We start from the raw sequence: 20,231 nt of genomic DNA on the forward strand, positions 1-20,231 counted from the left end.
CTGGACAAAGTTGGTGGGTCCATTGCCCATGGCACACAGAAAAGCCGAAATCTGAGGCAACAGTTTTTTCACAAAGAAAAGATTTAGTTGTCAGGCAGCCAGACAAGGAGATCAGAGACCACATCAGTCTCCCTTATCCAGGGTATGGGGCAGGTTCTTAAGGCATTTAGGGACAAGTTTTAATTGGAGGCTTTGGATTTGGCGTTTATGGTAAGGGGCTTCAGCACTGGATCTTCATGGACAATGGGCCATTTGCTTCTGAAAGGGATCCTGTATTCAAGTTTCCGTTATGTCCTGATCCTTTGGTTCTGTGGGAAGGGGCAAGGCTTGTTCTGAGTGCAGCTGGAGGTGGCATGGCATGTGTTCAGTGCTGTCTCTGTAAAACAACTCAAGGATTGTATTAATCACAGATCTGCTTTAAGGGAACAGAACCAGTTTTAAGCTGGTCAGTGTGATTTGTGTGTTGTTTCACTTTGACCATACGTGTGAGGGTTCGTTTCAGGGTTTTTCTATTCTCTTGGTCTATTTGTCTGTTTTTATGCCAATACTACACACTTTTTGGTCACTGTAGCTTTGTATTATGTTTTGAAATTAGGAAGTGTGAATCCTCCAATTTTGTTCTCCTTTTTCAATTTATTTTTGGTTATTGGAGTATCTTAAGATTCCATATGAATTTCATGATGAGTTTTCTATTTCTGCAAAAAAAAGTCATTGGGATTTTGATAGAGTTAAGTATTTTATTCTTTTTGATGCTATTGTAAATGTTATTTTCTTAATTTCCTTTTTGGACTTTTCATTGTTATTATATTGAAACACAACTGATTTGGGGGTGCTAATTTTGTATCCTGCAACTTTGCCGAATTCATTTATTAGTAGTTTTTTGTGGAATCTTTAGGGATTACTACATCTATGATTATATCATCAGTAAATATGATCTTTATCCACTCCCTCAAAAGAGTTAATTCTTTATATGTCATATTGTATTATATTGTGAAGCTCTGACTTTAACTCGGAGAGGAGGGTGTCACGGAAAGTTGTATTTGGAAGAGTCCTCAGATCCTGCAGTCCAGCCCACAGTCACACAGCAAGTTAGAGGTTCAATAGGCATCTGAAACCTGATCTGTATTGCCCTCTTAGCTTTCTAGGAGCAGAAAAAGCCACGCCATGCTGGGAGGATATGATGGAGAGCCTAGAAGGTATCCATGGGACTGAGCTTCGTTCTCTTTCTCTGCTTTCAACCAAGGCTTTCCTTATCTTAAGAAGTGGGAAATCTGGCTGAATCTCAGTGCATCCATCTGGTTAAAATAAACATCCTGGGTGGTCTAATGTCCAAAAGAACTTGATGAAGTCAGATTTGGAAGTGGGAGAGATGGATTTGGAATTAGGACACATTTGCCTTTGTGAAGTTGGGGCTTTTTACACCACTAAACACATGATCTCAGCATTAAGGGTGAGTACAGATATACCTTGGAGATTTTATGGGGTCGGTTCCAGACCACCACCATAAAGTGAGTCATAATCTTTTTGGTGGAGGGTCTTGCCTTCAATTTATAAAAAATGTAATATCTGTAAAGTACAGTAAAGTGAAGCTTAATGAAACGGGGTATGCCTGTACGTCCTCCCAGTTGAATACTTCTGTTCTACTGCCAGTTACTTGTAGTAGAGTTTGGAAAGTGTGCTCTGAAAGGTAAGACTGTGGCCCCCAACAGATAAAGATGGAATCACAGAAATCAGGAATCCTTGGGGAGGAAAACCATGAGCCATGGAAAGAGTACCTAGTGTTAAGTAGAGGTCTGAGTTTGTATCCTGATTTTTTCTTTTTGCTTAAAATAAATGTTTTACTACCATTTATTGAACCCTTACTAGTTGCCAACTTTGCTAAATGTTTTACATGTATTTATTTTCCTCCAAAAGTTGGCTCTTAACCACTATGTTGAATTCCTCTCCTTTGACCTTTAAATTTTCTATAGTGAACATGGATTGCTTATGTAATTAAAATGACAGTCTTAGGAAGCAAGACTTGACCTTCAGGCCACCATAGACTCCTGGGGGCTAAGAGGAAGTCAGTTGATTTGAGGGGGCTAGTTGCTGGTACTGTTCTTCCTCTTATCTTGTAACTTTGAAAGATGAGGTGCTTGTCTTTTTACCTCCGCAGTCTTCTGGCGGGAAATCAGTGTCCTGATAAGTGATTGGGTCCCTGGAGTAACAGTAGGAGAACCTTCTGTGACAGCAGTGAAGAGTACAGATTCTTGGACTCTCTGGGGTAGTGTCTTAGAATTTGCATTTTCATAAGCTCTCCTGATGATCTTGATTTATATTAAGGCTGGAGAACTACTTGTCTGAGTAATTAGTCCTGGTTTTGCCACTTAAAAGCTGTGTGTTATGGGGCCAGGTATTCTAACTGTTCTGTTTTGCCTCTAGCTCTGTGCCAAAAGCCCAGATAACAATAGATAATAAAAGCGAAATGGATTGTCCCATTTCATGCTTCTAAGAGATGAGTATTACCATTTTATTGACAAGGAAACTGATGTTTGGAGTGATAAACTGACTTGCCTGTGGTCACAACAGCCAATTAAGTAACAAAGTCAGAATTTGAACCCAGGGTTAGAGAAGTACTTTGGAAACTAGTAACACTGATAGCAGCGATGACTATTTCCACATCCCTGTTGAGTTCTAGACTTTATTCCCCACGGCTCCAGTGGGTTACATAGTGAGGTCACAGCCACACCATGGTAGACCTGGCCCCTGCCTTCTGGGATCTTTCTCATTGCCAGCTTCCAAACTAGAGTATACTTTTAAAATCCAGAGTCCTGATTCCCACCCTAGAGATTCTTATTTATGGGGCTGAGTTGGGCCATGGAAAAATTACCACTTTTAAAAACAGTGGAAAAGAGGCCACCTTCCTTGACCATCAGTCTCAAGGCACACCCCACCTAACAACCCTCCATCACTTTTTCTTTCCTGTCTTACTGTTGGACACAGGTCTAAGTACATTGATACTCAAGGACTTACAAGCATCACCATGGCGCCCATGTTAAGAGTGGGGGGCATAGAGAAGGGGTCTGATAATAGCCAACCCAATAGCAAATACTCAAGGTCAGGGAGCAGAAATGCATTTACTTCTTTAATGAGACTGTTCCTGGAAAGGAACATTGATAACACTCCTAGTTTCTGAGGAGGGGCCCTTGCCACATTATCCCTGTCAACTTTCACCATCGAGTGCTTGCTCACCCGAGCTCTTCAATTTGAAACTTGATGCAGAAGATACTTTTGGTTTGTTCTTTGTAAGAAGCGCTCTCTCCTGAGGCAAACCCCTCAAATCACTTCTTTTTGGGGAATATTGTTTTACAGATGTAAAATGAGTATTAAACTGATTTTGAGTAGCCTTTCCAGCATGTTCTTAATCTGCCAAGCCCCAAGGCAAATGTCCAGTTTGAGGAATACTGACAGAGGGAAGTGGGAAAACCAGGACTTTGGGTGAATGGCCAAGTTAGAGTTCTTTAATCTGGACAACTTGAGCCCGGAGGCGGTCTCCGAATTCCTAAAGGCGAAGTAACCTGTGGGAAAGATTTGATATTCTCTATCCGGGTGTGCTGGGGAGAAATCAGGAAGCCAATTTGGTTCAGCAGAAACTTCTAGTACTTTGCCCAACCCATGTTAGCTGGATGCCAGTGGGCTGTGAACTGCCCATCACTCGGTTCAAGTAAGGTCTGGGTAGATCCGAGTGACCTGAAAGTAATACAGACTTGAATTCACATCCTAGCTCCACTTAATATTGGCTAAGTTCAGGCAAGTAACAAGGGCATCTCACTTCTTTTGTGAATGTGTGCAAAAATTAAGAGATGCAACCCACAGCTAGCTTAAACAAAAAGGGGAATTTACTAGCTAATGTATTAGGGAAGTCCATAGGTGGTACTAGTTTCATATGACTAGAACGTCCATTTCATCTCTGCTTTTGTGCTGGCTTCATAAGTGCAGCTATGCTCTTTCCTCACTGGGGGTGGTGGCGGGGTTACCAGCTTGGGATGCATATGTCTCTTGTACACTGTGATCAATGGGATATGGAACAGAGGTGAGGCCCAGCAAGTAAGGATGCAGAGTATACATCCCTTAGAAGTGGCTACTGGAGGGAAGGTAAGAACAGTTAAGGCAGAGTAAGGCCTCCATAACTGCCCCATCTCCTGGCTAGGCCAAGTCACAGTGGATCAACCTGTTTCTATTTTCAAAACAAAACAAAACAAAACCCAAAACAACTTTATTTGACAAAAGACAAGTTATTTACAGTAGTTTTTTTGCTCAAATTATTCAACGGGATAACTGTGCTTTTCCAGGTTTATCTCACAACCAAACCATGCAGAGGCTGCCCCACCCACAGCCTCCCTATCTTGCACAAGGGGGGAATGCCAACCAGAATTCAGCAGCATGGCTCCTGCCCCCCTCACCACCTCCACTGCTCAGTGCACTGTGGGAAGAAAAAGTCCCACCCCAGCCCAATATACTTCCAGAGTCCTCTGCTACAAGCATCTTGCAACAGTCACACCAGACCTGGGCTCACAGACATGGGTGGGGTGGAAAAGGCTGGGCAATCAGCAGCTTCAACTACTCTTGAAGCTGCCATGTTCATTCTTCCCTAGCTGGGCCTCAGGAGGGTGAGGATCCCTGATCCCCACCCCTCCACCCCAGGGTATGCAAGGAAGGCACAGGGGGAGGCTGGAGGCAGGAGTCTAGGAAACCTGTCTACTCAGAGCAAAGCTCCCTCTCCTTAAATAACCAATCCCACTCCCACAGCCACAGGTGGGCCAAGCCACTCAGAATTGAGGGTGTCTTCCTGAAGACTTCAAAGATCATCCCAGGAAGGACAGAACATACGTTGCTGCCTTTTCTCCAGGCCAAGGCCACCCAAGTCCATCAACACCCAGTAACTCTCCCCCTTGTGCCCTACTGGCAAGTTCAGGAAACTACAGGCTGGGGTTCCTGACCTGTTTTTTTGGCCCAGTAACAATGTTATTCAGAACAAAAATATTCCAGCTAATAATAACCTAGGATTAGTGTTTCTTAGGATATATAAAGATGGGGTATGTTGCTGTCAGCAATGAAATAGCAAAATAAAAAATGGGGAGGAGGGAGAATAAGACCAACTGTGATCTGTTTCACTGTGAAGTTCAGGGCAGGGGCCTCTGCAACTCCGACTTAAAGGTGCAACACAAAAGACACTGTGACCAGGCTTCCTAATTTCCAGCCCGGCCTCCTCTGAAGGCAGTTCCTCAGCCAGCTGGGGGCACTATTCCCTGCTTCTTCCAGGAATAGCTTCCTGCTACCATTGTGGGAAAAGCTGCCAGTAGATGGCTCACTTCTCTCCAAGTAAGAGGTACCCAGAGCTTGACAGACACTCTGGCCCCACTAATCCAAGTTACTAAAGGAATCTAAAACTCAGGCTGCAGGGCGAAGCTTTCAAGGATAAAGGAGAAAACATTATAAGAGGAAAAAAAAAAAAAAAACACACAACCCACTGCCTCAGTCTAGCTTACTTCTCCCACCCCCCAAAATACAGTAAAAACAAAAATAGAAAAAAACACCTCTCTGGTTTTATCATCCTTCTCTGCTCTGTGCCTAGGTTTGGTCAGATTCTCTGTTGGACCCTCTCTCTGGCTGTGGCTTTATCCCCTTCTGTGCCTGATGCAGAAAAGCGAAAGCCTATAAAAGTTTTTTCTTTTTTTTTTTTTTTTTTTTGGTAAACCAAACCAACAATAAAACAACCATTTGGAATTTTGCAGAGATTCGGCTGGTCCCCAAAATACAAATACTCCTTCTTTGTAAAACAATAACCAGTTGCAGTGGTGTATTATTCCCAGTTCATTAGACTCCATCACACGGGGCACTCTCATTCCCCACAACTGGGCTCACTACCCTCATTAGCACAAACCACAGCAAAAAGGGAAAAATAAACACAAAGTTTAGCAAAAACCTAAACATTCAACTGGAGTTGGTTCTGTTGCATCTTCTGGGTTCCTCTTTTCTTTTGTTCACACTTCTGAACTTGGAATGTCCACACTTGGCTTTTTTAACAAAAAGAGGCTGGCTCAGGGCAACTTGGACCCAGCGTAGGTCTGAACTTGGCAGGTTTCCTGTGCCCAGCCCAAGAAGGCAGCCTGGAACAAAGGTGTCCTGCGGATTCTCTGGAGAAGTAGCAGCAGCACCATGCCTGTCTCCACTCTCTTGGTCTCATTACTGAGGAGGTCTGGAGAAACGGCGGTCAGCAGAGGAGAGGTCCCCATCACAGTGTAGTGACACCAGCTGGCATCTTCCTGCTGAAGACCTCTGAACAGAGGAGATGATCCTGATGTTTGGCAGTGATCCAAAGAAAACCCTCTGTATGAAAGGGAACCAAAACAGAAACCCAGGACAGCTGGCTCAAGCCTCGAGCACCCCTGTTGGCAAATGCCTACTTGGGGTTTTCAGACACTAAGGGGATGGGAGTGTGCAGTAACGGGGGTGACGGGTCCTGCTGCTTCTGGAGCTCCATCTCAGCAGCCCTCTGTATCGCCACCTCCACCAGCAGCTGGAAGCTGCTGAAGTCCTCCTTGTCCTGCTCTGGGGGCGTGGGCGGCGGTGTGTTGAAGAGTCCACCTGTGGGGCTTCCGGCTTCGGCCCTGGTCAGCAGTGTGAGTGTGCTACCCGGGGTCACCAGGGGCTTGGGAGGCTCCAGCTCCCCTTGTGGGAAGGGGGCTGCTGGCTTCTCCCCCTGCCCTGAGTGGAGTGGCATGGAGCACATGGACAAGGAGAGCACACTGGCTGGGGCCGGTACAGACACTGCCAGCACTGAGGGGCTGCTGCCACGGGGGAGGGCCACATCTGAGGCCTTACCCCCGCGGCGGGAGATTGTGTACTGGTTGGGGTCTTGGCCGTCCTTCCGAAGCATGTCTGGGAGAAGTCGCCGTCGGGCGTTGATGAACCAGTTACATATCTGGAATGAGTGTAGGAGACCGTCATCAGTTCACTCAATCAAAACCAGCTATCGAGCACCTATGTTCCCAGCCCCACAATATAGCAGCAAACACAGACAAAATCCCAGTCCTCAGAGAGGTTCGTGCTGGGAAGAGAGTTAAAGAAGAAATCATACAAATGAATATAAAATTGCACCTGTGATTCGACCAATGAAGGGAAGGTACAATGGTGCTGCTGGAGACAATCATGGGAAGACCCAATCTAGTTTTTGTGGACTCAGGCTGGTATTTTGAAGAAATGGCTCATAGAGATCTGAAGGTTGAGCAGTAGGTTAGGTGGGAAGTAGGAAGGGAGAGAGGAACATTCGATTTAGGGGGATCAACCTCTGAAAAGACCCTGTGGCAGGTGGAACCAGACTGCAGGGAAGGCAGGCCTGTACGGCTAGAGCTCAGTGATAACTAGAGGTTACTTTGATGGTAGGAATTTCGTTCTTTATCCTAAGGGCAATGGGGAGCCACAGGAGGGGTTAAAGCAACCTGATTTGTGGAGAATAGAATGGAAGCAGGGAGAAGGGTTAGTAGTTCAAGTTACATTAAGGGAGGTGACAAAAAACAAATGTTTGGTCTGTTTGGCAAACTGGAAATGAGAGGATCTGGTGCCAAGGGTGATTCACTCCTAAGTTTCTAGAGCAGAGTCTTGCTGCAGGCCACAAAGACACCAAGAGATTGTCAAGTAGAAGAAAATGATTGTTTCCAAGGAAAACCATGACTAGTGGCTCCAGCTGAATGTGAACCTCAGCCAACATCCTTAAGTCTTATTTCCTACATGCTCCTGGGTAAACTACCATTTAACCTTGACCCCATTCCCGTCTAATTGTTTGTTCTGATCAATCTTTTTGGACCTATGCATGAGGCATGAAATTTTTACTGTTAAGTATTATGCTGCAAAACCAAGACATTCTAGCACACTGACCCATATCTGTCTGGATTCTTCTGAACAGCCCCAGCTTCATGGCTCTCCAATTCAGCCTCTTCACTGGTCACTTCTTTTTCTAAAATGCAATGACTCATGGCCTGTATTTCCAGTCCTGTATTCTACAGCATGTGCAATTGCTCACCAGCCTTTTTTTTTAAAGGCCCTGTGTTTTTAAAAATAAAAAAATAAAAAGCTTTGTGCCTTTTGCACATCACATTCCTTTTTCAGGGAATGCCCTCTTTCTCCACCTGGAGAATGCCTACTCTAAGTGTTGGCTGATCTAAGAATTTAGAAATAGGGCCAGAACAGAGGAAATGGATTCAAAACACCTCTCTGTTCACCCATGGTGGATGGACAGCCTGGCAGTTTCTACTCATAGTTGAATGAATGACATCATGAGGGTAGACAGCTGTTCAAGAAGAGTGTGAATAGTTTATGCACACCCAAGGGCCAACATCCTTGACCATCAACACTCATACCCACTTTTCTTTCATTTACTCCTGATGGCCTGGAGATGTGGCAAGACCGATAGCCCACCTGAGCATTATTTAAAAAGTTATGGATTAGACTAGAATCAGCGCCTTAGCTGCATGGCTGGTTAAGCTCATAAATACAAAACGTGTTTTAAAAGATTAACTCTTCCTTTAAATAGGCAAATAGAACGCCCTATCATTTTTTCCAAGTCCTTCTCCCTCTTGCCCTCCAAAAAGGGGCCACCAAAGCTGCCTCAATACTATTCTGCCAGCTCAGAAGTAGCAGAAGAGAAGAAACATTAGAAACTGGGGCGGGGGTATGGGTGGGCCTGGTAGGTATCCACAGTCTGGGGGTCTCTCTAGATGCCTCTGCTGAGAAGAGATTACCAATAGCTGCCATTCACCGAGCACTGTACAGCTGCACAATTTTCTTCTAATAGTTATGTCAGCACTGAGTTTGATCGATTCCCATTTTATAATGAACATATAAAGCTCAGCCTGGAGAAGTCGGACAAGATTCCACCTCCAGCCAGGGATCGCCAAGCCTGGGCCCCTGGATCTGGAGGAGCAGGAGCCCCTCCTCTGAATCTTTCTCTCAGGCTATCGCAGGACCTCCAAGCCTAGCTTGTTTTATTCACCAGTCAAGTTAGAACTTCTCACTGTCCTGTTATATACCCCTTTTCAAGGCTTCACGCTCACTCAAATAATATTGAGCGCTTACCTATATGCCGGGCTCAGTTCTTGGTGTTGGTGATGCCTTTGTGAATTAAACAGACGTGTACTCTGCCCTGTGAAGCTTCCAGTCCACCTAGTTCTGGAGACTGGCACAAAAGGGTAGCATATAAAGATAAGAGAGGCCTTGTAGACAAGGGGTCTGGGAAAGCTGAGACCTAAAGGATAAGCCAACCATCCACTCGAAAAGCTGAGGGAAGAATGTTCTAGACAGAGGAAACAGTAAATGCCAAAGTCCTAAGGCAGGAAAGGGTTTGGTTTAAGGAACTATCAGCAGGCAGGGCTAATCTCACTAGGCCGGACACCATGGTAAAACACTGAAGCCCTAAACAGTATCTTGACCTAAATTCTGACACTCTAGAGGTCCTTGTCCTTCTCCTGGCCATGTCTCTTTTCTCCTCTCAGTTTATCAACAGATAACTTACAGAGCATATAACTGGCTGCTATAGGAGGCAGAAAAGACAGGACCCCCTCTCCTTCACCTCATGGGCTAGGATGTTGGGAACTGTGTGGGCTGCAGTAATGTCCAATGTTCCTCAAGATATTCCTCTAATGTTTGCTGAATGGAGCAAAGGTTCAGCTCTCCTCAGGGCTCCTGTATCAGTTTCTACCCCTGCCTATCACCTTTCTTGGCCCACACCCAGGCAAGCCCTTGGTTACCATCTTCCCAAGGACCATCTCTAGCCAAAAGGATAGCCACCTATAACAGGAGCTGGTGCCTGGAGTAAGCATCGGCCTCTGCCCAGCAGGCGTAGCTGAATTCATTCCACAGGTGATCCAAGGACAGCATTTAGACCCTAGTCCTGTCAGTCTGGGAAAGTTCCTGGGAAAGACAGAGCCAGAGCCTTCTTGTGGCCCTTCTCTCTCTTCTCCTGTTCATCCTGGAAGGACCCTGTCCCTATGGTTCTCATTTACCCCTTTTTACCACTATGGTCCTCCCAGTAAACCAAGCACACATGTAACAGCAGGCATCAGCAGACTGGCTTAGCTGAATCCTGGCTAGAATTGCAAAGGATCCTCAAGGAGAGATGAGGCTCAACAGCTGAGTGCAATGAAGGAAAGGAAACTATGCACCTAGATACCATGTTATCATGCCGCCCATCTCACTTGCATTATATTTAATCTACATACAAGCCTGGAAGGGTAGTGAACAGTATCCCCAAAGGAGAGACAAAAGAACTTGCCTAAGTTACACAACCTGAGTACAAAGCCGGGATTCAAGCTCAGTTCTCTGGGCTTCAGGGCCCCTACAGCTATTCTTACTCTGCCTTGCTGCATCTTTCCAAACAGAGGTATAGAACAGATAGCTGAATCATCATCATCATAATCCTAAAAGCAAACACTCATTGAACACAAAACATACCAGGTGCTGGTTCTGAACATTTCCCATCTCATTACTCATTTAATCTTCAACAGCCTATGAGACAGGTTCTGTGCTGGTCTCAAATTTTATCTGAATTGTTGAAGAAACAGAGACCTTGATCAGAGAGGTTCAGTAACTTACTCAAGGTCACAAGTGCAAAGGCTGGGATCTGGTCCAGACAGCCTGGTTACAGGCAACCAGCACAGACAGGTGAAAGGCCTTAAGAGACTCCGTCAGCCTGAGGCCCTTTTTCCTTGCTCACATGCTTTCATTCCACCATCCCGCAGCTGCCTCTTCAGCTACCTGTGCTACAGGAGAGCTCTGCACTTTTCCACCTCACTGCTGTAGGCAGCAGAAACAGATCACAGCGACCTGGGTCAAGCGAAGCAGGGACGAGTGTTTTTGTTGAGAAAGCAGTCTTGGGCGTTTACTAGCAGCTGTGTGGGCATTTAGCCCCTAGCTGCACCTCCCATTTTGGCTTACAATTCTGATAACAGCAGAAAAACACCCCCTCCCCCTCCAACATACTCCCCTACACACTCACCCGGGTCCGCAGAAAACTTGGCAGCTTACTGTTTTGTCTTCTCATCTGATAGAAATGCACAGCTGAGGGGGGCTGCACAAGAGCGGGAAGCCTGAGTGCACCACCAGTGCCAGCTGTGATAATGGGCTATCGGGATTTTCTGTAGTCTCTTCCAGTTGCCTGACCCATGCCTAAGTCAGGAAAAGAGCATGTGACTTGCCCCACTCAAGGTCCCTGGGGAAGGGGTAGGGAGAATGCCAAGGTGAATTCTGTGATCGATGTGGCAGAATTGACTGGGTGCCTGAAAGCCTATCTCTATCATAAAAGAGGGCACTGTCTGAAAGGCTGTTGCCTGTTAGTGTTTTTTGTTGATTTTGTTTTTTTTTTTTTTTTTTTTTTTTATCAGTGGGCGAGATGGAGGACAGGGGAGGAATCACTGTAGCAAATGGGAGTGGGAGGGGCACCAGGAAGCTGAAGGCCATGAGAATCAGAGCAGGGCGTTTGAAGAAGGCGACACAAATGCTTTAATTTTAATGTCTTTTCAGCTGCGAAAGACAGAAGCAAAAGAAGGGAGAAGTGAAAGCATGGAGAGACCATTCCCAAACTCACAGTACCTCCATTTGTGTTGTGACTACCGAAATCTGGGTGCTCTTAGAGGCAGCTGGCCATATTAGAATCACCTTGAGGGTGATTTAAGAAAAGCTACTTTTCATCTGGTTTGCAGATGTGGGGGGAGGGACGGAGGGCTGGAGTCAGGAATGAGTGTTTCAAACACGCACCCCAGAGTTCTGCCACCCAGGCTTAGGAATCAGTGGTTTAATCCACTCCTTTAACTCGTCTTTGTGGGCTGATCCTTTAAGCAAAAAAGCATAGGCAGAAGCTCAAAAAACATACATAGAGATGAAGTGCCTTGAGGTGGAGAGACAGTCCCCAGAGGGCTGCAGCTAGCTTTGCAGCCAGTGAGGAGAGCAGCCAGGCCAGGACACCCTTTGCCACAAAGCAGGCCACTACAGCTTCAGTACCAGGTTCCTTTCTTTCCCTGTTCCCCAAAGCCGAGGCCCCATTCCTTCAGTCTGTCAAGACTCCATTCAAATGCTGCTTTTTGAGAAACTTTTCCTACAGGCACGGCATTGGTAATTAATTACATTGAATTCTTAGTCCTTTAAAATCTCTTCCCTCCCCCCCCCCCCCCAACTCAGGCAGCTACTGGAGGGCAGGAATACTGCCTGTTCTACAGCATTTCCAGCACACAGCACTGGGCCTGGCACAGAGCACATCCCCAATCAACGTTAGAGTGAAGGAATGGAACCTGACCCTCCCTGCCACGCGTAGCTTACCTTCCCTCCCTAACAGCTTCCCTCCCTAACAGGCAGGCCTTTAGAACAGTTAGGAACCATAGCAATAAAGGGGGCTTAGAGGGAGGGCTCACAGGGACCTGTGAAAATCCTTCATAAATGCCTATTTTTTTTTGGGGGGGGGGGTCTCACCCTTCCTACTGCTCAGCCCAGGGCAAACCAGTTAGTTAAATGACTCATTGACTTGCTAATGAGATTGCTGTGGGCGGGTGAAGGAGACAATCAAAAGAGATGTCCCCAGGGAGAGAGGAAAACAAGTTTGGCAAAATGTTATTACTAGCTGAAGCCAGGTGAATGGTACCGTGTGTACATTAAAATATTCTCTTTTATGAATAGCTGCAAGTACTTTTAATAAACAATGAAATTTTAAATGTTAAATACAAGGAAAAGAGATGTCTCCAGGGACTTAGGCCCATTTTTCCAGACTGAGGAGCCACATTTCTTACTCCCGAGGTCCTGCCTGTTGACATTTCCAACACTTTATCTTCATTTTCTGTCACTTCAGCAATTATTTACTGAGCACCTACCAGAAACCAGGCACTGAGCTAAACACCTGGGGTACAGTGATAAGTAAGACTAGGTCCGTGGAGTTTGGTGCGTTCTAAAAGGCAATTACAGTTCAGGGTCCAAATGCTGACCTAGGCCCGGTGCTGTGGGACTGCACAGCTCCTCTAGGGGTCAGGAGTCTCGCTGGCCAGGGTGGGAGTAGAGTGGTCTAGGTTACTAATCAGTGTGGCAGGAATATGGGGCGCCAGGAAGGAAACCCGCTATGCAGACAGGGAACAGGTAATGCTGTCACTAGGTTGGCAGGAGCCCCTGAAGGGTTTTAAGTGTGGGGAGGGGATGCTGATAAGTAATGGGCCAATGATAGGTTGGACCAGAGTAGTAAAGAAGCCATACTCCAGAAATATATTGGGGGTAAATGTATAGGAATTGGTGACTGACCAAATGAGCTGAGAAAGGGCTATAGAGTAGAATCCTTAGAAAGGGAAGGAGCCAGCTAGAAGTTATCAGTTGTCAATCAGGAAACCTGAGATGCTGTGAGACCTCCAAGCAGAGGTGTATGGTTAGGAATTCATGGTGCAGTTTCTATCAAGGAGTGCCAGGTGGTCCCCACGGCTTACCAGCATGACTCTAGAGCAGCGTGGCCGCCACCGGAACCCATCCCACCACGGGGTGCTGAGATCCAGCCTGTCCTCCAAAAGTCCCCAGCAGCTAATCCTTGCCCTAGATCTATCTACATTTCTCTAAGTAGGGTCTGGAGTAGTTGTCCTAGGGGTTCACCAGTTCTCCACAAGAATGTTGCGGTTTTGGTTTTGTGTTTCCATTCTTGATTCTAAGAGCACCATGGCCTCTGGCAACCCAGACTTGCTCAACTCGAGTCAGTGCCTCTGTCATACCACATACCACAGCCCAGTAGGCAAAACACCATCCACCATTTAAAAATAATGCAGTGAGATGCTTGCATTAACTTACTTTGTATTTACTTTGGAAAAACTTTATTTTATAGTTATGTGCAAGACATTTTCACCCAGTTTTATGTTTATGCACACTTAAGTGATATGATAATGATTCAAACCAATAAGTTGGGGTGAGGCAGGTCCAAAAACATATTTGGAATTGGTACAGTCCCCTTTATTTTTTTCTCTTTTTGGGACATCTGAAGCAAATGATTCATTACTCGTATCATTTTTCTTTTGTAAACTTTTGTTTAAAAATGGCTTTATAAAAGGGCTTTTATACACCCCTTCAAAAGGAGTTGGTACATTATTCAGATTTAAGAAAGTGTCCCTGACAAAAAAACAATTTCAATAGTGTGACAAGTGCTTTGACAGCACAGGTATATGGCATAGTGGAAATACACAGCAGTGGCCTCGGCTGGGGGGTTCAGAGAATACTTTCAAGATAAAAAGTTTAAATGGAGTGAGCCAGGTTCGGAAAGATCAGGAAGAAGCCAAGGGAGGAGGCCTGGAGGGCTAGGGTTCAAGGGTCCCAGCGATAGGAAGAACTGAAAGATGAGCCTGCTAAGTTCCTAAGGAGTTTAGACTCTATCCTGAGGATACTGGGGTCCCTAGAGTGTGTGAAACAATCAGATTTGTAATTTTGTGTTCCAAGAGAATGGACTGACACACGACCAAGGCTGGAGGCAGGAAGGCCAGTGACGAGGCCGTCTAGGTAATACTGGCTCTCTCAGCCTCCAGACTTTGACCTATGCTGTTCTACATCCTGTGAGCTCAAGCCCACCCCTTCTGGGAGGCCTTCTGAGGCCCCAGTCCAGCTCAGAAGCCCTGTCCTTGGTCTCTACTGCCTCCTGTCCCAGCAGTGATCGCTTTTTGCAAACATCAGAGGCCAAGTCTTTCCTGCTATCCTATCCCAGGCTTGATACTCCTTGAGGGCAGGAATCAATCAAGTTCCCCTCTGGGATCCCTACTCTGCCCAGCACAGAGCTAGGCACAGCAGGGTGCTTAGTGGTATACTGCAAGACGCTAGGCACTGCTAGACACCTGGGGTAGGTCCAAGACCTACGATCTAGTAGGGATAAAGATGAAAAGGAGAGCATAAACACCCATTCTATGCCAAACATTTCACAGTGAACTTTGAATTCTTCTTGGGCCCTCTTCCTTACATGCTATGAAAGTGCTACAATCATCTTTTTCAGATGAGGAAACACGAAGCTCAGTGAGGAGGCAGTGACTTGGCCAAGGTCCAGGCTTCCTCTTGTGGAGAAGATGGGAGTCAGGGTCTGTAATTCTAGAGCCTTTCTCGTAGACTCCAGTTAAGCACCACCCAGCAAGTATAATTCAGGTGACAGAAGTTCTGAGGACTAATATTCACCTTGAGGCTTCATGGAGGAGGGACAGGAGCTGAGATGACCTGGGAGGTTCACAATGGGATAATAAGGGAAGGAGCATGAGACTGTACCACGGATTGGAGTAATGGGCTAAGAAAGGACAGAGGAGGAAAGGGAAGCAGGGTGGGTCCTTGCTAGGCTGAGGGCCTGGCTCTGTGTCTCCCAGGTAGGTGAGAGCCAAACTGGAGGCAAGGCAGTAGTAATCCAGGGCGTCCTGCCTCAGTATCATGAAAACAACAACGGTACCTATAGGTTAGCAATTGAGCAATTCAAAGGAGAAAATATTTTGCCCTGACAAAGAGTGGACAACACGATTTTTTGAGTGTGCTCAAAGCAATTTCACATCCAGTTCTGAATCTGTTCCTCACAATAGTTTAGTCAGGCAAGGGAGGGATGTAACGCCTACTATGCAGATGGGGAAGTCAAGGTGTGGCCCACAGCTTCTATGTGACAGAACTGGGTTTTTGCATCTGGAACTTTTGACTTCTGCCTGTTCCTGGACTGTGATTCCAACTCAATTTTTAACCACTCTGCAGATCACCAGCTGCCCCTTACAATCAAGGTGCCATCCAAGCACCGTTCTGGGCCTGGGGGCCTGATCCTAGGAACTCGATGTCTTCTCGCCTTCCCATGGCCTCCATTGTTAATAATGAAACCCCGACATTAACGATTCCTTGCCTCCTCAGAACTCTCCGAAATCTGAAATCTAGCTGCAGTGACCTCATGCTGTCTTCCTGAGGTTGGGAGAATGGGTGTTCTCATTTGACCCAAGAAGAAACTGAGACCCAGAGAGGGAGGGGACCAGTGCAAGGCCACACAGTGAGTGACAGGGCTGGGACAGGACAAAACCCAGGTCTCCTGCTACCTCCTTCTTACCTGCAGCACTGATAGGTTGGTTTGTCCAGAAAGGCTCAGCTTCTCCTGCTCAGAGGGGTAAGCATTGTAGCGGTGCAAGTACAGCCAGTCCCGGAGGATCTTCACCGACTCCTTAGGCAGGTTCCCTCTGCGCTTCCTCTTGCCTGCCAGGGAGAGGAGGACTTCATCCTCGCCCAGATCACTGTCTGACATGATGTCTAGGGGCTAGGCTGGACCTCGGGCAAGCCTGGAGCAAGTGACAAAGGGGATGGAGACATGATTACCATGCACTCTCATCCTTTCCTAAGTCTCTAAACACACTCTAACTAGAGCCTGGAACATCAGAACTATGGGGGAATTGCAATTCAAAGTTTCAGCAAAAATAAAAAATAAAAAGTCTCAGGGCATACCACAGCAAGGGCAAATGAGAAGGAATGAATCCAAAATGCCTCCGTTTCATGGGGCCAGTAGATGACTACTGAAATAAATGGCAGCTCGTTTAATAAGCAGTACTAGACCAGAAATAATTACAGCTACCATTGACGTCTGTTTTCCTTGCTCTGTTCTGAGCACTTTACATTTATTATCTCATTTAGTTCTCACAAAGCCCCTGTAAGGGAGACACTACTATTATCATTTTATAGATGAGTAAGCCAAGGCCCAGAGAGATAAAGAAAGCTGCCCAAGGTACTATGGCCATTAAAGAGAGTTACCATGTGCACCAGTAATTTTACTCCTAGTTATCTACCCAAAAGAAATGAAAGCCTTTGTCCACACAAAAGGTGTATGCAAATGTTTATAGTAACATTCTTCATAATAATAGCAAAAGGTGGAAACAACCCATGTGTTTATCAACAGATGAACAGATAAACAAAATGAGGTCTATCCATACAGTAGATTATTTGGCCATAAAAGGACTGAAACCCTGATCCACGCTACAGTGTGGATGAACACTGAAAACATTATGCTAAGTGAAAGAAACATGTCACAAAGAACACATGATATGATTCCATTTTTATGAAATATCTAGAATGGGCTAGAGGGGGACAGAAGGGATGACAGCTAAAGGATATGGACTTTTTTTTCTGAGGTGATAAAAATGTTCTCAAAATGACTGTGAATATATCCTTGAATGTGGGGTTTAGAGGCACCAAGCCCCATGTACTTGAAAAACTGCGAATGACTTTTGACTCCCTCTAAACTTAGTTGTCCCTTGGTATCTAAGGAAGATTGGTTCTAGGAACCCCCAATGCTCAAGTCCACTTATAAAATGGTGGAGAACAATGCATACAGTTGGCCCTCTGTATCTGCAGGCTCCAAATCACAGATGGGAAACAATACAGGTATTTATTGAAAAAAATCCCAGCATTAAGTTGACCTGCACAGTTCAAATTCATGTTGTTCAAGTTTTAACTGCACTAAAAACCACTAGTTTATTTTAAATTGGTAAGTTCTGTGCTTTGTGAATTTTATCTCAATAAAACTGCTATGGAAAAAAACTAACATTCAGGATATAGTTTGGACCAAGACAGTTTGCTGCTCCCCCCGCCCCCAACTATATACCATCTTGCCTCCTACGTCTCCCAAAATCCAGTGAAGGGTCAGGAAACTATCAATCACCATGGTCCTACAGCAATCCATATAACATTTACTGTGCACCTACTGTGTACTCTGCAGAGTGTAGTCATCCCTACTGGTTGTCTCAGACATTCTCCCTTTGTCATCTAGCTCCTGGCCTGGTCCCAGAATCAAATCCTCAGAAAACCAGATAAATGAGCAAGGCAGAGCTCTGGTCCCTCCAACTTGGCTGTGTGACCTTGGGCAAGCATCCTCCCCTCCTCAAAGGAAAGGTGTTTCCCTAGACAACCCCACTCTGGTTGCTCAGCCCCCTGACAGAATTCTTGTTCACACATGCAAAAGAGATTTACATTTTAAAACCAAAAGTTCCAGGCCAAGCTGATGCCAGAATCTTCAAGGCTCCTCCCTCCTCAGCCTTTTAACAGCTCCCCAGCAGGCTGGGCCAACAGACTCTGGCATTTCCCAGGTTTTGTTTCATGGACTTGGGCCTGCGCCCAGATATCTAGGCTGGCTAGGCCAGGCTTTCGAGGGAAGGGTCCACCCTCCCAGCCAGGCCACCTGGAGGTGAGACAGGCATTGGCTAGAGGTGCCACTACTCGGAGAGCACCAAAAAACGACTGCTCTGAGGTCAGGTTTCTGAAGTCTAGGGCAGTTGGGATCTGGGCTCAGGGATGCAGCCGTGGCAGGCTGTGAGAAGTTTATTCAAGGTTATCTATACAAATTCCACCCTGGCTGCCAGCCAAGTTCCAGTCTGCAGGGTTCCAGCAGTGGCCTGTGGAGACGATCTCTCAGTCTACACAGACCTCTCCACCAAGGTGTCCTGCATCCCAGCCCGCTTACAAATCCGGGAGGTTTCCCACTACACACTCGACAATCTCATCAGGCACCTCTCTAACAGCACTTAGGTAACTAACTGGCCCCAACCTGTCGTTCAGCCCCCGGAACCCCCATGAATTTCACCAATAAATAAAGCACATATGCAGCTTACAAATCCCATTCACAGCACGAACAACTGATACCCACGCAACCAGCCCAATTCCTGGATATACACCCACCCAAGAACTCCAACCGACTCGCCCACTCATGATCTCTCAAACCGAAAACTCCAGACGTCATCACACTAGCTATCAGTTCTTACCCTAACTGGCCTGAAGTAGCAGCACCCTCCTACACACTCCACAAAGCCGACTGGTAGCCACTCCCGCACGAACTTTCTGACAACTGCCCCGGCTCGGCCCGACACTCCCCCAGTCCGCGCACTCGCGCTGCATTCCCAGCAGTTCACACAAAGCGCGCAGCCTCCCCCGCGGCCCAGACCGAGTCGGAGCACATGGCTCCCAGGTCGGCTGGGAACTGGCCTGCGGTCGGGGCGCCTGCACCCCTCAGCCCCCCATTCCGCGTCAGACTCCGCGCTCCAGCCCCCCCGTGGGCCCGCAATCCCGGTGGGGCAGAGGCTCTGGAAGAAAGAAAACTCACGTGTCTGTCCCTGGGCAGGAAAAAGTTTGGTTCCCACCCCCTTCCCCCGCTGCTCGCGGCTGGCTGACTCTTCGGGGCGCGGGGCTGACCGAGCCTGCGCGCTCGGCTTTGTGCTCCGAACTCGGCCCGGAGGGGGAGGGGAGGGGGCTGGGCTCCCACCTCCGCGCCGCCCCCCCACCCTCAGCCCGGAGCCCAGACTCCATGTTGGCCGCCCCCTCCCCCGGAGACTGCGCGCTTTTCCCGCGGGAGGCTCTGCTCACGCTCGGCCTGCCCGAGGGTCCCGACGCGCACAAACTTTCTTCGGGTTGCCGGCCCCATGCGCCCCGTTTCCGTGGCCCGCCTGGGAGTGACAGATGCCTCAGAGACAGACTTTCCTTTGTTCCAAAGGAAAGGGGAACTCGCGCGGGCTCCCTAACCCTCCCAGCTCCGGGCCCTTCCCGCTGCCCCCACCCGCAGCTGTCACTCTCAGCGGCCCCCTCCCCGCCACCACCGCGGCGCCCGGGGGGGGGGGGCGCCGCCGGCGGTTAGCAACGTGCACTTTTGAAACCAAACAAACCCGCCCCCCGCACGCTCACCCCAGCCCGGGGCAGGGGCGGCCCTTCTCTCGGGGTGGGATCCTAGGGAGTTGGGTCCCTCAAAAGGCCCCCGAGAGAGCTTCCTCCCGGGGGTTGGGACAACCCCCGCCAGCACGCCGCAGTCGGGACAAACACACCCGAGCTCACACACCCACAATCGCACGCGCCAGGACGACGCCCCCTCCCCCGCCCGGCCCAGAAAAAAAACTTTCCAAGTTGTCCGCGTGCCCCCCACCCCCATCGGCTTGGCTCCTGTGCCCCGCACTGACTTCTCCGAGCGGTTTTTCCGTCCACGCGGCCTGGGGCTCGGTCTGGGGCGTCCTGGCAGGGGGCGGGGGGGCGCTGGGGGAGCGCGCCGCGTACCTGCCGGGCCTGACACTCGGCCTGACAGCTCGCGGCTGGAAAGCACCTCGCGGCCTGACGTCAGATCCCCTCTCCTCCCCTCAGCGCTCTGCTCGCCCTCCCCCACCCGCCCGGAGGGAGAAAACAAACTTTGTGAGGAGCGCGGCGAGCTACGCCCACCCCCCGCG

At 47.8% G+C, this 20,231-nt stretch overlaps 1 protein-coding gene and 1 long non-coding RNA gene across 6 annotated transcripts; one reads left to right on the forward strand and one right to left on the reverse strand.

Annotated features, from left to right (window-relative positions):
- The first annotated feature begins 733 nt into the window (after positions 1 to 733).
- Positions 734 to 5,730, forward strand: LOC118609990. The gene is made up of 2 exons (XR_004953618.1): positions 734 to 1,196; positions 2,156 to 5,730. It is a non-coding gene; the product is annotated as an uncharacterized LOC118609990 (long non-coding RNA).
- Positions 4,241 to 20,178, reverse strand: TGIF2 (TGFB induced factor homeobox 2). Of its 5 annotated transcripts, none has more exons than XM_016148329.2 (3): positions 20,065 to 20,178; positions 16,094 to 16,319; positions 4,241 to 6,964 (listed from the first exon to the last, which is right to left on the reverse strand). In XM_016148329.2, exons 2-3 carry the CDS (start codon positions 16,283 to 16,285, stop codon positions 6,443 to 6,445), a joined length of 714 nt encoding a protein of 237 aa, XP_016003815.1. In that variant the 5' UTR covers positions 16,286 to 16,319; positions 20,065 to 20,178; the 3' UTR covers positions 4,241 to 6,442. The 5 variants fall into 5 exon arrangements, with proteins under 5 accessions (XP_016003815.1, XP_016003814.1, XP_016003818.1 ...); XM_016148328.2 differs by having other exon boundaries at positions 19,971 to 20,145; XM_016148332.2 differs by lacking the exon at positions 20,065 to 20,178 and adding an exon at positions 19,702 to 19,847.
- Positions 20,179 to 20,231: the final 53 nt, after the last annotated feature.

The sequence above is a fragment of the Rousettus aegyptiacus genome, unplaced genomic scaffold, assembly GCF_014176215.1.
Source record: "Rousettus aegyptiacus isolate mRouAeg1 unplaced genomic scaffold, mRouAeg1.p scaffold_m13_p_12, whole genome shotgun sequence".
Lineage (NCBI taxonomy): Eukaryota > Metazoa > Chordata > Mammalia > Chiroptera > Pteropodidae > Rousettus > Rousettus aegyptiacus.